This window comes from Brassica napus, chromosome C3 (genome assembly GCF_020379485.1).
Source record: "Brassica napus cultivar Da-Ae chromosome C3, Da-Ae, whole genome shotgun sequence".
NCBI classification, from domain to species: domain Eukaryota; kingdom Viridiplantae; phylum Streptophyta; class Magnoliopsida; order Brassicales; family Brassicaceae; genus Brassica; species Brassica napus.
The window spans coordinates 23,502,973-23,522,851 of NC_063446.1; the positions used below are offsets into that span (position 1 = coordinate 23,502,973).

The 19,879-nt window shown below is 35.1% G+C and overlaps 3 protein-coding genes and 1 long non-coding RNA gene across 10 annotated transcripts; 3 read left to right on the top strand and 1 right to left on the bottom strand.

Moving 5' to 3' along the window:
* Nucleotides 1-3,415: 3,415 nt before the first annotated feature.
* Nucleotides 3,416-7,079, bottom strand: LOC106447625 (GDSL esterase/lipase LTL1-like). Its single transcript, XM_013889596.3, has 5 exons — nt 6,751-7,079; nt 6,503-6,630; nt 6,004-6,246; nt 5,179-5,431; nt 3,416-3,856 (listed from the first exon to the last, which is right to left on the bottom strand). Exons 1-5 carry the CDS (start codon nt 6,995-6,997, stop codon nt 3,621-3,623), a joined length of 1,107 nt encoding a protein of 368 aa, XP_013745050.1. The 5' UTR covers nt 6,998-7,079; the 3' UTR covers nt 3,416-3,620.
* Nucleotides 7,080-9,077: 1,998 nt separating this feature from the next.
* Nucleotides 9,078-9,884, top strand: LOC106448986. Its single transcript, XM_013890795.1, has 3 exons — nt 9,078-9,175; nt 9,236-9,467; nt 9,519-9,884. The coding sequence occupies exons 1-3, from the start codon at nt 9,078-9,080 to the stop codon at nt 9,882-9,884; spliced, it is 696 nt and encodes a 231-aa protein (XP_013746249.1).
* A 34-nt stretch (nt 9,885-9,918) lies between these two features.
* Nucleotides 9,919-11,733, top strand: LOC106448987. Its single transcript, XM_013890796.1, has 4 exons — nt 9,919-10,079; nt 10,159-11,056; nt 11,162-11,407; nt 11,473-11,733. Exons 1-4 carry the CDS (start codon nt 9,919-9,921, stop codon nt 11,731-11,733), a joined length of 1,566 nt encoding a protein of 521 aa, XP_013746250.1.
* Nucleotides 11,734-15,484: 3,751 nt separating this feature from the next.
* LOC106358012 lies at nt 15,485-17,901 on the top strand. 7 transcript variants are annotated; one of them, XR_007320367.1, is made up of 7 exons: nt 15,485-15,935; nt 16,005-16,250; nt 16,380-16,492; nt 16,800-16,874; nt 16,952-17,035; nt 17,130-17,187; nt 17,274-17,604. It is a non-coding gene; the product is annotated as an uncharacterized LOC106358012 (long non-coding RNA). The 7 variants fall into 7 exon arrangements; XR_007320368.1 differs by having other exon boundaries at nt 15,485-15,900; XR_007320369.1 differs by having other exon boundaries at nt 15,485-15,859.
* Nucleotides 17,902-19,879: the final 1,978 nt, after the last annotated feature.

The window sequence follows — 19,879 nt, forward strand, 5'->3', positions numbered from 1 at the left end:
TCTGGCCCGGGGACTAGAATTGAGAGAAACAAAAACTCTCGTCGCATGCACAAGCTCGGCCGTAAGTTGTACGGTGTCACAATAACTGGCCATAGAGAATACTGCCTTCCATGCTTTCCAAATGGGCTGAAACCATCAGTAGATAATCCAAGATAAACATTTCTTCTCTCTTCCGCAAATTCTGGATATGTTGACTGGAAATGTTTCCAAGCCTTTGCATCTGAAGGATGTCTAATCTCACCATTTGTGGAATGCTCTGCATGCCATCTCATTGCTTTTGCTGTGCGCTCACACTGATACAACCTCTTCAATCTTTCCGTCAAAGGCAAATACCACATTCTTTTGAATGGGATCGGAACTCTTCCCCTCGTCTCCTGATAACGAGGTTTCCCACAAAATTTGCATACATTCCGTGTCTCATCCGCTCTCCAGTAGATCATGCAGTTGTCAATACATACATCTATCACTTCATACGGTAGTTGAAGACCTGCAACAAGTTTCTGAACCTCGTAGTATGAACCCGGTGCAAGGTTATCCTCAGGTAGAATACCTTTGACAAAATCAGTAATCGCATCCATACATTCTTCAGCCAAATTATAGTCTGTCTTAATACCCATTAATCTAGTTGCAGATGATAAGACTGAATGACCATCTCTACAATTTTGATACAAAGGTTGTTTTCCTGCATCCAACATGTCAAAAAATCTCCTAGACTCGGGGTTTGGTTCTTCCCCTCTATAATGATCATGTACCATCTGCTCAGTACCTACACCATAATCTATATCCGTTCTAGATTCTTCTAACCTAATATCAGGCTGAGGTTCACTAACAGGCTGAGGTTCGCTAGTACTACCATATTCATAACCAGTTTCCCCATGAAGGTACCAAACTTTATAATTACGTGAAAACCCTTTCATATACAAATGAGTCCAAACATCAAATTCTTTTATAACCTTATTATTATTGCAAGAAGAGCAGGGACATCTTAACATACCACTTTTTGCATCCGGTTGCTGTTGAACAAGCCTCATGAATTCTCCAATCCCTTGAACGTATTCTTCCGTAAGCAAATTGGTGTTCGGATCCAAATGAGGTTTATCCATCCACGAACGATAATAAACTTCTGAAGACATGATTTTCACGGAATTGTTATGACTAAAGAGAATGAAGAGAGAATGAAGTGTGAATGAGTTGAATGAGGAGGGGTTGTATTTATAGGAAATTGCTTACGGACCTCCGACGACTTTCCGACGAAATTCCGACGGATGTAAAGAAGTCCGTCGGAATTCCGTCGGAATTGTCCAATCCCAAACGGCTATACAACGGTCATATGTATTTGTCGGCAACGGTCACATGGTTCGTCGGAATTCCGTCGGAAAATACCGATGGAATTCCGACGACTTTGCTGTTAATCGGAATGTCGTCGGAATTCCGTCGGAATATACCGACGAACTTCCGACGACTACAACGGTTACATTTTTTATCGGAATGTCGTCGAAAAGTCGTCGGAAAATTCCGACGAACCGTATGTCGTCGGAATTCCGTCGGAAATGGCCGACGGAATTCCGACGACTTCATTTTTTTGGATTTGGTCGGAAATTTGTCAGTATTCCGTCGCAAATTTCCGACGACTTTGGTGTCCGTCGGAAGCTCCGTCGGAATTCGGAGTGTTTTCTTGTGGTGGCTACGGTCGATTGTTTTGAAAATCATAGCAGGTGGAGTTACGACGTTGTCATGGATCCTACGATTGCGTTCTGTCCAGATGTTGTATATTGTTGCTTGAGACGCAAGACGCTTCAGGAGAGTGATGGTCCTAGAGTCATTTAAGGAAAGCCAATCCATCATAGCAGTCCACGTATGAAACGAATGATGATGAGCTCCAAGTCTATGCAGTACACATGCCCAGATTACTTCGCTTGTTGGACAGCGAAGAAACAGGTGGTCTCTGTCCTCCATTGCAGAGTTGCAGAGAATGCAGGCTGTTGAGATATTGATTCCCCAGACCGCAAGTCTGGACTTAGTTGGGAGTCTGTCATGATAAGCAATCCAGAAATTGAACGCATGCCGGGGAACTCTGCCCTTGAACCAGACCGAGGCTGTCCATTGATGAGGTGGCTCACGGTGCCGAATGGCATCCCAAACACGAGAGGCTGAGAATGCTTCGAGAGACTCATTGTTGATGTACCAGTACACAAGATCAGGAGGGGAGTTGCGCATAGGTAGATGAATCGTGGTTAGGTGAGTTTGAAGCTCAAGAGCAGCATCGGAACGAGCCCCTCGCAGAAGCCAGCATGTGTCATTACAAGCATCACAAACACGAGCAGAGAGTGGGATCATCAAATCGCGCGGCCCTGTCTGACCGAAAGCCCTGATGAGAGGTCCCAAGGGAGTCCAATGATCCCACCAAAAGCTTGTTGCAGAGCCTGATCCAACTCTAGTTCGAATGAACTGAGCAGCAAGGGGTCTTAAACGAAGCAGAGACCGCAACGTGGGAGATGTTTGCTTGTCCTCGTCAATGCTCCAGAAATTCCTATTATTCAATCTATAAGATTTTACCCAATCAGCCCAGAGGGAAGCAGTCTTTGTAAGGAGAATCCAGATCAATTTTAGACATAATGTTTTATTCCAAACCCCAAAGTCCCTTAGGCCGAGGCCACCTTCAGATTTAGGAAGGCAGATTGTTTTCCACGAGATTTTTGCTGTTGAGCGTTGATCAATACGGCCTCCCCACAGAAAATTCGTGCACATAGACTAGATCTTGTTAATACATCCTTTAGGGAGGATAAATGCAGAGGCCCATAAATTAATAGTTCCATAGATAACCGATGACAGTAGTTGACACTGGCCAGCATACGAGAGCGCCTTAGCAGACCAAGAGTTGAGACAACCTGAAACTTTTTCCAATAAGGGCCTGTATTCTGAGATCATTTCCTTTATTATTATTCACATTTCAGTGTCTGCGGAATGCCTCAACAAACTCCCTTTGTACTCTTTCCCTCCTTCACATATTAATGATCCATTACCACAGTAATGTATGCGACAAGATTTTTTGCTGAAAAGTACATAAACATTGATCATTATCGTAGCGTGCAGCAGAATACACATAATATTTAGATAATTTTGTGTATAACGTGAGAGTTAAATTATGACTCTCCTTGCTCAGCAGTTCTTATGTTTGCTCAATTTCTCCATCTATATAAATTACTAAACTAACGTCAAATTAAATTGTTTTAGTTAGGTAGTCGTCTAATTTCTGGAAAAAAAAACACTATTAAGAATAATTCCTTATAAAAGGTTTAAAACTAATGTCTCATAGTAGAGCAAACAAAAATAAAAGTTAATGGCTCATGGAGTAACATTTATAACCAGGGCATATCTCGTAGACTCGTAGTTTTTATAAGTTGAATCAATAATCTCGAGTAGAAAAGAAAACTATATAACAACCACTCCAATTATTACATGATAATTGGCACACATATATTAGAAAGCTGAACTAAGCTTATCAAGGTACAACAAGCAGAAACATCAAACCATATCACCGACAAGAAAGTCTATTAATTAACCAACAATGCAAACTACAAAACGCAAGACCTTGACATCTAAATGAAATAAATTACAGATTATATTCTAGAAGAATCCAAGAGCATGACGGTACTGAGGTTCATAGGGTGCATATACTTGGAGGAACCAGTGAGGATCTGATTAACAATGATCCTATTAGCTTTCTCTGTCGGATGAAATGCATCCCAAAACGCATACAAATCTCTGTTTGGACATAAGTTCGAGATTGGTGTGCATAATCCTATGCCATTGTACGGTCCTTGTCCACAACATGCCACCTTTGATGTCACAAACCCTACACACATACATACATGTAACTATTCTTATCAAAGTGTATTTACTAATTACAGATGGTAAAGATTTTGCTTTACAATCTCATTAAAAAAATTAAAAACTGTACATACAAAAATATTGATGGTAGTTGAAAGCATTTATTAAAGAGTTATTCTTGGGTTCACGTGAACCTTTATAGAAAATTGTCATTTTAAATCTAGTATCTTTTAATTAAAGAAACCAAATAATTTGGCAAATTATATTATCTTTTCAAAATAAAATTTAAAAATAAATAAAAATAATATATAAAAAAACGAATTCAAAAAAAAAAAATGTTGTCAACAAAACACTAAACCCTAAACTCTAATACTAAACCCTAAACTCAAATCCTAAACCCTAAATCCTTGGGTAAACCCTAAATCTTTGGATAAACCCTAAATCCTTGGGTAAACTCATAAACCCTTGGAAAAATACTAAACATGTTGTCAACAAAACACTAAACCCTAAACTCTAATCCTAAACCCTTGGGAAAACCTTAAACCCTTGGGTAAACCCTAAACCCTTAGGTAAACCCTAAACCCTTGGAAAAACACTAAACATTTGGATAAATTCTAAATTATAAATCTTAAACACTAAACTCTAAATCTTAAAAATAAATAGTTTTTTTAAAATAATATTTTCTTAGAACTATTGTTATTTTTATTTATTTAATTTTTTATTTTTATTTTAAAAGCATAATATAATTTGGCAAGTTATTTTGTTTCCTTAATTAAAAGATACTAGATCTAAAATGACAACTTTCTATTGTTTGGTGAACCTAAAGGTTAACTCTAGGGGGTGAACCCAAGAAAAAGTATTTATTAAATATGTCTTACTTCTAGACAAATAAGTAATGTACACAACACATGTTCTACAAGATATAAAACTCAAATACTCTAATGTCTGTGTGTTAGTGATTATGTACACAAACGATACATCAGTAGTGATTACTTATATTTACTTAGTACCTTTTATACAAAAATGTGAAGTAAAATCAGTTTTGTACCATATAAATGTAATAACATGTTTGTAAAAATAGTCCTACAGAGTGGTCGTGCTCATTTATTAATTTTCGTACGCATACAATCAAACATTACTAGCTATGACTACTCCAGGAAAGTGGTCCTTGATTTAATTATGTGCTTATATCATTAAATCCTAGACCAGCTTGACCCAACCTCACTGGTCAAATCCTTAATTTTAAACTGTTACTTATCTTTCGATGAATATCGCAAATACTTATTTTAGACATCTATTTCTAATTAATTACCACTAAAAAGTTACTAAGAGATGAGTTGTAATTACCGAATTGTTCTGGGTTAGATAGATAATCCATGTTCATTTGATAGGCATTAGCTGCTACAAAGACGTCCTGGCCAATCTCAGCATTGACTGATGCGATCAAATCAACTAATCGCGGATTGAACAAAGCGGCTGCTGTTTGGAGAGCACCATAGCATTCACCATTGCGGCTATGCTGAGCCAGTTCCGCAGGTGCACATCCCATCGCACCAGTTCCGGTTACTAGAACCCGTCTTGCACCCAACTCGTAGAGTTTCTTTATCAATGAAGATATAAGAAGTAAGAAAATACTCAAATCATGCACTATGAAAAAAGAGTAGATTATTATAAGAAGTTACGTTTCCTATTTTCAAGATAATGACATTAAATACATGGTCATGTCGCGAAATAAATATTGAGTGGTCACTAATTAGTAGCATGACCAGGCAATTTAGTAAGGATTTAGGAGTTATAAACAATTTAATTAAAAACATAATAAATCTTTTTTTTTACAAATATAAAGATAAAAAAAAAAAGATCTAAGTTTATGTAAAATAATTTTTTTTTAAATATCTAAGTTTATGTAAAATATTTCTTAAATTTTGAAAGTCATATCAATGATTCATTTGCATATGTACAAGACCAGCCGTGTTTAGTAGAGGCAATGCCATGTACCGAGACGCAATTCAATAAGCTGATTGGCAATACAAAAGTATCAAGATTCCATTATTTTAGCTAGTTTCGTGTAAGTCACCAAATAATTACTATATGGCACACTTTATAACTCAGTTTATCACGTGAAAATAAAGTAGAAGAGCTGGTTATAAATTATGTTTTTGTTGTGCTTACCCTAAGGATCTTTCCGTATTCAGAAATGAGATAAACAACGTAGTCGGGTAATGAGAATTGGCGAGAACGAGCAGAAAAAGGAATGAGATAATAGTTGTTGACGAAATCGTTGCCACCGAGTGTGATTAAGACAAGAGCTTGGTTAACTAGCTGTTGTGTAGCTTCTGGTCCGATCAACGCGCTCACTCGTTGCTGGTACTGTTCGAAGAATTCGAACTGCTTAAATATTCTAATTATGTTTACCTGCCAAACAAAAACACAATTCAAGACTGAGTTGAACGACAGCAATATAACAAGAGTTGCATTGACTTAATAAATATAAATTTTAATTATAAGTCGCCCTATTATTTTGTGATGATCTATTTTCTATAATTTCAAATCAACATAAAGTCAATAAAAACATTTTTTTTTAAATATCTTTATGAAAGAATGGAGTATTTAATGCCTTAAATTATGTGATATTTAATGCCTTAGCTGAAGAATTCTTGAAGTTGCTTACAAATTGAATTCCAGTGTCGTTGAGGATTCCAATACCGGCGGAGGCGAAATTAGCGCCGACGAGAAGATTTTCTCCGGTGAGCTGCGGGCTAAGGTACGGCAAAGTCGACGGCATGCCTATAGCCTCACCTAGTAAAGATAAAAAAAATTAAACCATAGTTAAACATTATTAAAGAATAATTATTTTATAGTATAAATTATAATCGTTCTGTTGACCAAAAAAAATTATAATCGTTCTATAATGCTTACTGATAATGTCGGGGATGTTAAGGCCGTTAGAGAAACGTCCGGTGGGTCGACGGGTCGGGTAATCGATACCATACGGGTAATTGTCAGCGCGAGCAGTGGTGACAAGGTAATCATTGTTTCCATTGTCGACGAGAGAGTCACCAAAGACGTAGAAAGCCCTAGACTTAACTTGTGGAGCAAGAAAGGTAACAATGAAGAAGAGTGAAATGAGAAACCCTAGCGGTGAACAATTGATATCCATAGTCATGGAGAGAGATGGGAATAGATGACGAATAATATGAGAGCATATGGAGGGTGTTATATATATACACCGAGTCACTGACAATGGATATGTAGCTAGGTTCAATAAGTAACGCATGTGTTATTTATTTTGGTTGTGTGAGTTTTAAGATGAGAGAGACATTAATAAAGGCTGCCAACTTTATAGACCATTAGTCCTTTCTCAAAAAAAAAAACTTATAGACCATTAATTAGGGGTTATTGGTTGTTGTATTTTAATGGATTTAAAAATCCAAACTAAATCTAGTGTTATTGGTTCTATGATTTTCAAATCTGTATTAAAATCATGTGTTATTCGTTTAATGATTCACAAATTCTGTATCAAATCAAGTGTTATTCAATCGTACGAATTTACTAATATATTTGATTTTATAATAGATTTGAATGGATTTGTTTGGATTTTTTAGTTAAAAATACAAAGACTCAAATCCGAGGGAAAACCTCCGGATTTGCATATTTTACTTGGATTTATAAATACTATATGGATTTCTAAATCAATCAAAATATATAAACCAATAACACCTAATAAGATTGGTCTTGTTGTTGTTTTGATGTAATAAATGTTAGAACTGGTACTATTGCTTCTTCTCCTAAAATGGAATTATTTTGAATGTGATACTGTTCTCATGCATTGTCTACATTCGATAAGTAAATTTTGAAATGGTTGTTTATTTGCATCCAATGAAAACTGATCGGTTGTGGATTTTGACGATATATGTGTGAATTAAACTACTATGTTAGAAGAGTTATAGGATTGTTTTTATTGTTGTGCTTACCCTGCTCTCATAACAAGATGATGTGACTGGATCGGTCTCAAATGAAACTATATTGTATAACCATCCATATGTCCTATTAATGTAGCCAAAGTACAGCAACAGAAGAAGCCTCAATGTCATCAACATAACAAGTCCATTGTGAAGTCTCAGCTACAAGACAAAGAAGTTGTGCTCAACATAAGGGAAAAGAAGTCAATACAGCTAGCAAACACAAGGGAAAAGAAGTCAATACAGCTAGCAAATAGATACTCTCCTTTGTCAATGGCTAGCTGCTAAGATTACAGCTGTATCATATCTAGATCGTTTGGCTTATGTTATATATGTAAAAACGTTTGTAATCTTAAGGAACGTAAGAAAGTATTATTCAGATATAATTTTGCTCTGTTTATTCCTCTGTTCTTACTCTGTCTTTATGTCCAACTATACTTTGTGAAATTATCTTATAGATAACTTAGCATACAAGAGTGTAGGCTAGTATAAAATAAAGGAAAAATGATTGTCAGCTACCTGAAGTATCGGGTACTACATGGCTGGCCATGCAAAATAAAGAAATGCACACTCAGCTACACGAAGTTTATGGTTTGCATGCTAACATCCCTGAACTTTATGTAGTTATGTACCTAACATCATAAGCTTAGTTTAACCAGTCGGAAAGCGTCACGTGTACGTCGGAGATGCTAACGCCGTGTGATTATATGTTTGGTTAAATTAAAACCAGAGTCTGACCCAAATTAAAAAAAAAACGACCCAACCCAGTTTATGCCCAGCCCAACACAAACCCAATTTTTGTTTTCTTCTCCTCTTTATCGCGACAAAGGGGCAAAATCCAAAAAGCTAGGGTTCATTAGAAATCGCGAGAGAGGAAGGAAGTTGTTGAATCTGTTTATGGTTATTGATCGAAACGAAGTGATGAGTGTGCTTCAAGGTCCAAATCGCGATAAAAAGAGGTATGTGGTTGATATCGAGTCGTTGTCGGGGCATTGTTTATGGATTGTAGTTGTTTTTTTGATTGTTTATTATCAAGTGGTAGGGCTTATGTCGGGATGTCGGGTTATATTTTTGATTTTAAATTGTTTTTTTTTTGGAACTTTTTGCAGTAAAGAGAAATCACCATCGGTGAAAGTCAATTGTCACCATTCTGGAGTTTTCAAAAAGACATAGCACAACCTGGAGTTTGTCGATGAAGTGCTAGTTGTTTTTGAAGTAGATTCTGGATGTGTCTTCACATCTTTGATGTCAAAGCTGATTGAGAGAAGAATCGTTATTGGGAAAATGCGGTTCAAGCTCCCGTTTGAAAGTCTTGAAGATTGTAAACCTTTGTGGGAAAAAGTGGAGTTTAACAAGAAGAAGTTGGGAATCTCATGTCAATGGTATAAGGAAATTGACGTCTACATTGAAAATGAAGTTACGGGAAGGGAAACATAACGAAGCATACCTGAAAAGGAAATAGAGCCAACCGTGGATAAAGAGGCGATCGTTGAAGAATGTCAGGAAGATGCGATCGTTGAAGAATGTCATGCAGAGGCTGAAGGTGGTGAGGTTGGAAGAGATGATGAAGGTGAAGATGCCACATCTGGGGGCGAAGCATCAGAATCTGATGAACAAAGTATAGATTCTGAGGCAGGTTTATCCGAGAAATCTGAATCTGATGATGATGTTGAGGTAGTTGAGGAGGAGATATAAGTTTTCAAAGATGTCAACTATGAAGAACAGATTCCAGATGAGGATGAAGAATACCCTGCGACTGATGACTCATCAGGTGACGAAGAAGAACAAGCTGAGAGGTTGGTGAAAAGAAATGTGCCTGATGGGGTTTTTAGTCTGAGGCAATTGTTCAATACCGGTGAGGAGTTTAAAGAGAATGTTCTTCGATACATTCTGAAGACGAGGAGAAATGTTGTCTTCGATAGATGGGAGAAGACTAAACTCGGTGCAAAATATAATGAGAATGATTGTGGGTGGCACATCTATTGCTCATTGGAGAATCCAATTGGGAAATGGATGGTGAAAACCTATGAAGATGAGCATCAATGTCATCCTGTTGGGAGGTGTAGCAGATCAGAGTCCGGTGATAGCTGATCTATTTCTAGAAGACATCAGAAGAGATCCTGAAATGAGTGCTCCAGAAATCAAAGATGAAATGAAGAGGAGGTACAACATCATCATCTCACCTCCACAATCACAAGTTGCTAGGATAATGATCTTTGATAAACTCCAAGCTGAAACTAACGAGCAGTTTGCACGGTTAAGAGATTATGAGGCTGAAATTAAGAGGTAAACATATGTTCCTTTCTTTTATTTAAATGTTCATAATATTTTCTTTATGTTGATATTTACTGTAAATATTTTTCAGGACAAATAAAAACACCACCGTCGAGATCAACACCATCAGAAGAGAGGATGGAGAAGAAATGTTCCCCCAAATCTATATTTGTTTTGATAGGCTAAAGAGGTCATGGAAACAGAACTGCAGACCCATCATCGGCTTAGATGGTACGTTCTTAAAACACTCTGTCCAAGGGATGATTCTCACAGCAATAGGAAGGGATCCGAATAATCAGATATATCCCATAGCTTGGGCAGTAGTGTCAGCTGAGAACAATGATAACTGGGAATGGTTCGTTCACATGTTGAAGCTTGACTTGGATTTGGGAGAAAGTGAAAACATTTCTATTATATTTGACATGCATAGGAGTTTGATTCATGGTGTTTCTAAGGAGTTGCCGAAGGCTAAGCATCGAGCATGTGCTAGACACATCTACGCCAATCTGAAAAAATTGCATAAGTCTGACACTTTGAAGCCCCTCTTTTGGAGAGTTGCAAGCAGTTATAACGATGCTGATTTCAAGATGAACATCAAAACTTTCATAGAATTTGATCCGCAGGCATGTGACGATCTGCTGAAGAAAGATCACCGTACTTGGTGCAGAGCCTATTTTAGGGTTGGTTGCTGTTGTGTTGATACTCACAACAATCTGATAGAGTCTTTCAATAGGATTTTGAAGGCTGCAAGGAAGAAGCCATTTGTGCAGATGCTTGAGCTCATTAGGAGAGATGCAATGCAAAGAATAGCGAACATGTACCTAATAGCTTGTAAGGAGACTGGAAGACACACAAAGAAAGTAAGAAAGGAGATAGAGAAGTCTTGTGAGGAAGCACATCACTTTTACTCAGTCTCAAGTATTGGGGGAAAATATGAGATTGTGGAGGGGACAAATGGCTACTTGGTGCATCTCAATAGGCGCACCTGTGTATGCAGAAAATGGGACTTGACAAGCATTCCTTGTCGCCATGCTGCAATCTGAGGGAACACTGGGTTGGTTGAGGACTACATCTCCGACTTCTATCTGACAAAGAAATGGAAAGAGACTTACCACAAAGGTTTGAAGCCGCTTATTGGTCCTAAGTTTTGGGAAGAAACGGGAGGAAAACGCATCTTTGCATCACCTTATAAACGACCACCAGGTAGACCAAAAGGTAAAGCAAGGATCAAGGGTGTCCATGAATCACCTTCTAAAAAGAAGGTTGGCCGAGAAGGAAGAGAAGGACATTGTGGTTTATGTGGTGAAAAGGGACATAACTCAAGGAGGTGTCCACGTGAGGTATTGTCTTGTTCTTTCTGAGAATACTTTTTGTTGTCTGCCTGTAACATTTATGTCTCTCGTAGTCTCAGGAGGACAGGGCGAAGAGCAGTCGTCTTAATGAGGAAGCTCAGTTGGAGGGACAAGTTCAAGCTCAACTACAAGCTCAAGAGGAAGCAAATGAAGAAGCACAAGAGGATACTGAGATGGAAGCTGATTTAATGGCTCAGATAGGAGGAGGCCAAGCACACGAGGAGGCTGAAGTTCAAGATGATTCTTCTACGACACCACAACTAACTCAAGTTCTCCGAAGAAGCAGTCGTTTGGCTTCATTGTTGTTTGGTTGATCTTGTTCCTTTCAAACATGTGTCAAGTCTCGGTTATCATGTCTTTTTCTGTTTTGAATGTTTAAATGTTTCAAGTCTCGGATATTAGGTTCTTTTTTGGATTAAGATTGACAATGTGTTATGTCTCAGTTTAATTTTGCTTATTTTGGATGTGTGAACTGGTTGTATGATCTTCAAACCTTCCATCTTTATAGCATTAAGTCTGCTTTTGCTTGAATATATATGAAGAGGATATAAGATAAGAAACAAACTTTAACTTCATTGTTCAATACGTTACATACGATCATCCATAATACATTACACACGATTCATTGTCACCACAACTTTCTCAATGGAAATTGCCTTTGTTCAACAACTTCACAAATTCATTACAAATGCTCTCTTCATCTCCATTACTAGAACTTGGTTTCTCCACCTTAAGCTTCTCCAACTCCATACGAAGGAGATTAACAGTGGCAGTTAGTTCCCTTATCCTTTTCTTTTTCTCTCGAATTTCATCTCGTTCTTCAATCAAAGCCCTCTTTTGCCAACCAATGACTTCTTCATCATCAAGCCACAAAAAGTAAGAACAATGCATATTCCCTCATTCCTAATGACACAACAAAAACATGTTACAACCATCTCATTACTACTGAAACATCAAAAAAATCATTTGTTCAATCTACACCTTGTACAATTCGCACCCTAAGAACTTTCGGCCAGGATTCTTGTCTGTCCAAGCAGTGAAAATCTTTAATTTAAACCCACAATCACACAATTTGCGACCACCATAACCTATGTTCTTACTGTTGCTTGATGACCCCGATTTTAGATCTATCTATCGAAAAACCAGTCAATTACTCACATCTCATCTTACAATCGAGCAATAACTAAAATCTATCAACTGGGTTCATCGAATCTTACCTTTGTAGCTCTGTTGAATGCTGTCCCTTCACTTCTTCTGTTTTTTTTTGGTCTCCGCTTTTCTTCGACAAAGAAGATGAGGAAGAAATGCACGGTGTCTGGGCATAAACTGGGTTGGGTCGGGTTTTTTTTTTAATTTGGGTCAGACTCGGGTTTTAATTTAACCAAACGGCTAATCACACGGCGTTAGCGTCTCCGACGTACACGTGGCGCTTTCCGACTGATTAAACTAAGCTTATGATGTTAGGTACATAACTACATAAAATTCAGGGATGTTAGCATGCAAACCATAAACTTCGTGTAGCTGAGTGTGCATTTCTTTACTTTGCATGACTAGCAATGTAGTGCATGATACTTCACGTAGCTGGCAATTATTTTTCCTAAAATAAATTATAGGAGAGAGAGGATAAATAACCGTATAAGGGAAATTAAGAGATATACCAACTCAACCAGCTCACGTCTTAAATTACCATTACATGATGAAGCTACCCTCTCCAACTGCATCCTGTTTAATTATTTTTGAAGAAAGCATGCATTAAAATAGAGAGAGTTACATTTTCCCTCAGACCAACCTTTTCCGGCTATTTATTACTTCTTTTATTTACCCTAAAGATGAAAAGGATATCAATTAATTATTATTATTATTTTAAAACTATACAGTAAAATTAATGGTGGGATTTATGAAAATAAAATCAGAGTAAAGAAAGATAAGGAGTCTTAAACGACAAGTTACAAGCCCAAAATTCATTTATCGATGCAATTTACAAATCCCCGGGAGACGAACTTGTGAAATGTCAAATTTGCAACTTGGTTGTACAAGTTATTATACTTTTTACTTTTTTTTTTTGTAACACACAAGTTACCATACTTAATTGTATTATACATACACTTATTTATCACATTGGTTATCTCCGGTTAGTGTTGGTTGTATATGTTATATGGGCTATATGTATTTTACTAGAGTGGGCTTATCTTTTGTAAGAAACAATGGTGGCTCTCTTGCACAAGACGTCCTTCTGTCATGTTGTATTGCCATGGATGATGGACCGACCACACTTTCTTTGTGTAATGACATATATTCACTTGGGTTAAATTTTGAGGAAATCAACAACATAGATCACGAAAATTACGATACCTAAACTAGCTGAAGCATTAATGTCAAACTAGAGCTGGACCGCCCGACCGGGCGGGTGTTTTTTTGTTTACGTAATGTAACAAAAAATTTTATACACCATTATATAATCTATAAAAATTATAATAAAATGGTGACAAAAATACATCACATAATACATATATTGTTGTTACATAATTCCACTAATAGTAAAAATAAAATGATTTATACAACTGTAGATGTAAATATCACGCGAATATTTGTTTTTATTTGACCGATATCATTTTTATTTACCTAATATCGAGTTGGCTAGTGGTAAAGGAAATGCTAGTAGCCTTTCATTAGTCGGGTTTGATACACGTTGAAAAAAATATTTACAACATTTGGGTTCCCAGTAAATAAGAAAACCACTTTTTCATTTTTTAGAAATATACTTTTGTTTACTATAAATAATATAATATTTATTTATTTTTCACGTATTATGTATTTTTATTATGATATTATGCATAATAATTAAAATATATATTTTTAGTTTATGTGTGTGTTTTCCATAAACTAAAATATATATGCGAAAATAATATTTGAGATGTTTTGATAGGTTTTTGTCCATAAATAATAACTATACCAACCCGTTATATAAGTAGTCTTAATTTTTAATTTCTTAATCCGATATATAAATATTCGTCATCTATTCTCGACACTAAAATATTATATTATCTACTTTATTAAAATGAGTAATTTGTTAGAATGAGTAATTGCTTTTCTTGTATTTATATTATTATCAAATGAATTTTGTTTTAACTTATTGACTTTAACATTTTATTATATGTAAGATTTTTATTTTATATGAACTTTTTTTTCTTTTTTTTAGAACATTGTTATCTTGCCTAAATGTTTTTCTTTACATACAAAACTTGAAGAATATTGTTTTGAAACTTTCTCTATTACAATTTTCTCATAAGAAAAATCTTAGGTGTTTTTAATTTTCTTAATACTAATACTTAAATGTACATGTTATTACCAAATCTAATATATCAAATCCTTACTAAAGAAAAATAATTTAAGGTAAAATTCAATTGAACATATGTAATATCATACATAATTTAAAAATAATTTTCTAATAGCATTTTAGTTACATATATCTAAAACAATATCGTCAATTAAATAGATTAGTCAAATTGGTTATTTGAAAAGTTTAATTAGGTACAAATTTAGAATTATCAAGTAAAATGGATCTTTTTAAATATGTTCTCATTATTAAGTTTTTATTTCCAAAAACGGCATATCCTTTAAAAATTTTAAATATTGTTAATTGATTTCATTAACAATAAAATTTTGAAAAATGTAATAAACATTATTTAATACAGGATAATACACACAAATTTATGGAAATAAGTTTTCTACTTTACATATTAAGGTTTATAGTATTAATGTGCATTAAGTGTAATATTTATCATGAATTTGTTGTGGGATAGATTTAGGTAAAAAAATAATTTAGATTTAAGTTTATTAATTACTTCAATGGCATTGTATTGTAATTAACTTGTAAGTCTTAGGGTTATTTCTTATTTGTACTTCTATTTTAATAAAGTAGAAGCATATAGACAAGAGAAAATAATACATACTTATTTTCAAGAATTCAGTACTAATTTATGTGTAGGTCACATTGGGACTTCTTAAAATGTGAAACGTCTATTATAGAGCTAAAGGAAGTGGAAATAAATCTAGTATATATATAAAATTGTTGGTGTCCCTCCTGTGATGCCACATCAGCGCCAGGTCAGAAAGTCGTTTCTCCAGGAGTTGACACGTGTCAATTATTCTAAACACACCGTATCACTAACACGATTGTATCATGGGCTTCGTCTGCTGTTGTGCGATTGGGTTTTGTAATGGGAAATAGATCTGGCCCGTATAGATTGATGTCACCTCTAACCCTAGAACGTCTGAGGCAAAGAAACCAGGACCGTCGCTCCCCTCCGTGCGGTGGCGAGGCACTGACGTTTAAGCTTCTTTCCACGACCTGAAACGCTCTGATTTATGTCTTCGTCTTTATTCTAATTGATTCGTTCTCCACGATCTGAGAGGCGGTGTAGTTCAGTATAAATATATGTTAGATTCCTCTCCTTGAACACATCTTATGCCCGTGACGGGTGAGATTATAATTTCTTTCGTCAGATCAGCTGCGGTCGTAATCTCTCTCTCTCTCTCTCTTTTTGGTTGTAGTTATGATGTGGTTAGTCTAATGACGTTTCAGGGCTGCTACACGAGATGCTTGGATCTACCAAAACAAGAGATTCAAAAGCTTGGAAGGTGTTTTTGCATTAGTTCACTTTTTCCTTGACTTTCTCCATGTGGGAGTGGAAAACAGAAGGTCGTTTCATCAGATTTGTTCATTGCCAACAAAAAAAAAAAAAAGTTGTGTACGTAACACCTTTTGGAAAATGTCTTCTGCAGCGATTCTTCATGTTTTAGCGGATTTCCTGTTCCTAAACATATCCAGGTTCGATCATTCTTCATGTTTCTTTCAAGCTCGATTCTGAGACAGATTTGACATCGTATGCTTCTAATAGATTTCATCCTCCATCCATCAAATTAATCTTGCTTGCAGTCCTTTTTTTGTTGACTATAGGAGGCCAACAATATCTACAGAAAAGGAAAAATTTTAGTTCTCAAATGAAAGCACTTGCAAACCATTCCCATTTCCTAGAGTTTACTCATACAACATCACCGGAGAAGAGATAGGTACTTCTTTTTCTTTGGTTATTCGCTTTTGTATTTTTATTTTAATTGACACCACAATCTCCTCATGTTCAAATAAGTTTTATAAGAGAGTGATGCCAGGTTCAAAAAAGAAAAGAAACTAATCAAGTAATGATGTTCACAAGTTTTGATGATCAATCTGTGTTTCAGTCCATAGATAAATATTGTGGGTAGCAAATGCAAAGCTAAATCGACCATCATTGAATAGCTATATTCATTGCTCACATAAGATGCAAAATTGTTTAAACTAAATAGATTTTGATTTAACATGTGATTATTATTGTAATAGGAGGGAGATGAGGGTTAAGAATGGATACATCGATGGTAATGGCAAGAAGTTCTCATGTGGTGATTGGTGCCAAGAGTATGTGTTCCCAGCGACTATAACCATTATTATCTCACACATTGCATATATTATAACCACTTCATTTTGTTTTTCAGTTAATCGGATACAAGAGCTGACGGACAATATATTGCACGCCAACTTCAGGTCACCTTTACACTGACAAACACGTAAATCTAAATGTAAGTGAATCTATTAGATATTATAGAGATCACATATTTGTATTAAAAAAAAAACTTAAAATCTTTTGGTGACATTATGTTGTCTGTTACGAAGAGGGAGTACACATGTCTCATCCTCACCAATCTCTTCCATCGCACTGCTCTATTAGCGAGTTAAGTTTCTTTCTCTCTGTTGTTTATTCAGATTATTTATTTATTATTTTCACTATTATTTACTTAAGCCACCATGTTCTCTTAGGAATGGTATAAGAGGCTGATCATGAGTTTTATTCTTCGTCAGCCCCAAAAGGTTGCTTGACTCAGTTTTTGGGATCTTGACAAAATCTGTCTAAGCAACCTAAAAGAAAGCACGCAAGTGGAGGTTTCATTATTTTGCAATTTATGATGACTTAGATTCTGGTGATTGTGTTAACTTTTAGCTTCTTACTGATTTGAGTTCGTATATGGTCATTTTTCAGTTTTTACTGTTAGTCTGTATATTTATTAGTCTATCACCTCTTATGTGATTTGAGACTTGGTCGTCCGAGAACAGAAAGTCTTCTTCCAATTCTTCTAATATTTTTACACCATTGTGCATTTGTATTTATTTCCAAAGTGATGATGTGTAGATTCAATCGATTGTCTTCTTTACTTGAATTTCTAGGGAATGTGGAAGAGCTGGAGTTAGAGGGTAAATATGAATGTCTCAATGCCAGGGTTGTATTTCATGTATTTTATGTTTTTGGAATATGTGTATTTTTCTAAAATCTGATAGAAGTTGAACTCATATGTCAAATCTGATAGCTCATGTCCCTCATGTTAAATTGTATAGAGTGCAGAGTATAAGACCATATAAATGGATCGCATGGAAGCAAAAGTTACGTGACGTGATCCTCAATGACTAAGATAACTATGTCGTCCATCATCATCACTGTTGGATAACAAGTTGTCCGTCCTGATGATGTAAAATGAATCATACAGATTCTCTAATAACCAGATAATGAAAAACCTATGATCAAAAGGAAAAGAGAATATAATTTAGAAAACAAATTTTAAGTTATAATTATTTCAAATCCTGCAATATAGAATTTATTTTTTGTAATATAATTACATTATAAAATGCACAGCGTAGGGGCAGACATAATGTAAAAGATGTATCACCAAAACATGTGATTGAGTTGCAGAGACAGAAAGAACAAAATACAACTCAAACTGTGAAAATCTTAAATTAAAATCAAGCAATCAAAATCCATGATCCTAGACTTTTTTTTTCCATGATCCAAGACTTGATTGGTTTGCTTTTTTCTTTTTCCGTTACAATAATTCTACTACTTATTACAAAACTTTGCCACTACATTATAAAGGTTTGGGTAAACAACATACAAAAAATTAAAGAAAAAGAGCTGCTTAAAGCTTAATTATTATTATTTCTTTGTTAAAAAGCCTAATTTTTGCACCTATGTTCAACTATTATGAAGGCTGTTTGGGAGACTGATCTACACGTGTTCACAATACAGATTTTACCATATCAAATTTTAATTATTTATTTATTTTATTATTTTTTAAGAAACTTGGAGAAGTTCTCCCGAAAATGATGTCCTCTCACAGGATTATGATTCATTCTCAAAAAGTTCACCTACAAGGTTATTTTTGAAAGTTCACAAACTTTTCAAGTATGATCCCTCTCCACTATTTTCCTTAGTATGCACATACTAATTTGATCAACATTCTAATATATATATATATATAAACTACATAATCTTTTACATGTTCAAGATGTAATGATGACAATGCAATTGGGGTAGTTGGGTTACTTAGGTAATGTATTCTCGCAGTAATTGCAGATATTGTTTTCTCATCCAATTTGTATTGTCACCTAAGCTTCACTAACATATTTTAACCATGTCATTGTAAAGGATCATATACAGTATTGTCACTGACTCTGTATAAATTCTTTACTCTGAAAAATAGAGAGTACTGAAGATTAGTGTCACTTTAATTTAAACAAAAAATGATTATTACAAATAACAATACGATCTCATAATTCTATTCATTATTTATTTGTTTATAATATTATTTTTAATCTACAATGTTTTTAAAATGTTTCATAAATTTAATGTAAATTCGTATATAGTTTTTTATAACTTCTATAAAGGACGGAGATTCTCTTTAACATACGATTAAGTATTAAACCAGTGTGTTTTTCTTTGCTTTTTATTATAATTGTAACATCGAGAATTTAAAATCTCCCAAAACCGTTCAGTTCAGATGAATGACTATAAAAGTCAGTGTATGAGATTAAGTAAGAAAATATTTACTTAATCTATACAAGAATTAATATTATAGGAAAAAAAACAAACAATTTTAACACTGAATCAAAACCGCAACAAGGCTTAAACATTTTTGTACATTGGCAAACAAAAACTGTGATAAAGGTAACTATCTCTATGCCATAATTTTGCTAAGCACATGAGAACATGAAGAATGCATGAAATTTGTGGATCACCATGAACAGCTAACCCACATATATGGAGCTGACAAATGCTGAGATAGATCAAACCTTCCTTATGCGACATCTCTATATTGAAAAAGAAGTGTTATGGAACTAATGTGATCTTTACAATGCCACCAAGAAAGTGGCATCTCAATAATCTAGAAAATCGATACAGTGATTCTTATTACTATTAGCAAATGGAAAAAAAATTGAGTTGGTTTTACGGTGCTACACGCATCGACCACTACTCAGTTTTCACATTTTCAGTTTCAATGTTTTTTACTTTAATCAGCTTTGCATTACTACCTTCTTTTCATTTAATATGACATTTTACTTTTAGTAAGAAATGCAACTTCAAATAATCATCACTT

Coding starts and splice junctions, on each gene's coding strand:
- LOC106448986 (XM_013890795.1), top strand. CDS start 9,078: ATGCGGTTCAAGCTCCCGTTTGAAAGTCTTGAAGATTGTAAACCTTTG. Junction 9,176..9,235: donor TTGGGAATCTCATGTCAATG/GTATAAGGAAAT, acceptor AACATAACGAAG/CATACCTGAAAAGGAAATAG. Junction 9,468..9,518: donor AATCTGATGATGATGTTGAG/GTAGTTGAGGAG, acceptor TATGAAGAACAG/ATTCCAGATGAGGATGAAGA.
- LOC106448987 (XM_013890796.1), top strand. CDS start 9,919: ATGAGTGCTCCAGAAATCAAAGATGAAATGAAGAGGAGGTACAACATC. Junction 10,080..10,158: donor TATGAGGCTGAAATTAAGAG/GTAAACATATGT, acceptor AATATTTTTCAG/GACAAATAAAAACACCACCG. Junction 11,057..11,161: donor ATCTCAATAGGCGCACCTGT/GTATGCAGAAAA, acceptor TATCTGACAAAG/AAATGGAAAGAGACTTACCA.
- LOC106447625 (XM_013889596.3), bottom strand. CDS start 6,997: ATGACTATGGATATCAATTGTTCACCGCTAGGGTTTCTCATTTCACTC. Junction 6,631..6,750: donor TAACATCCCCGACATTATCA/GTAAGCATTATA, acceptor TATCTTTACTAG/GTGAGGCTATAGGCATGCCG. Junction 3,857..5,178: donor ATCTAACCCAGAACAATTCG/GTAATTACAACT, acceptor GTATGTGTGTAG/GGTTTGTGACATCAAAGGTG.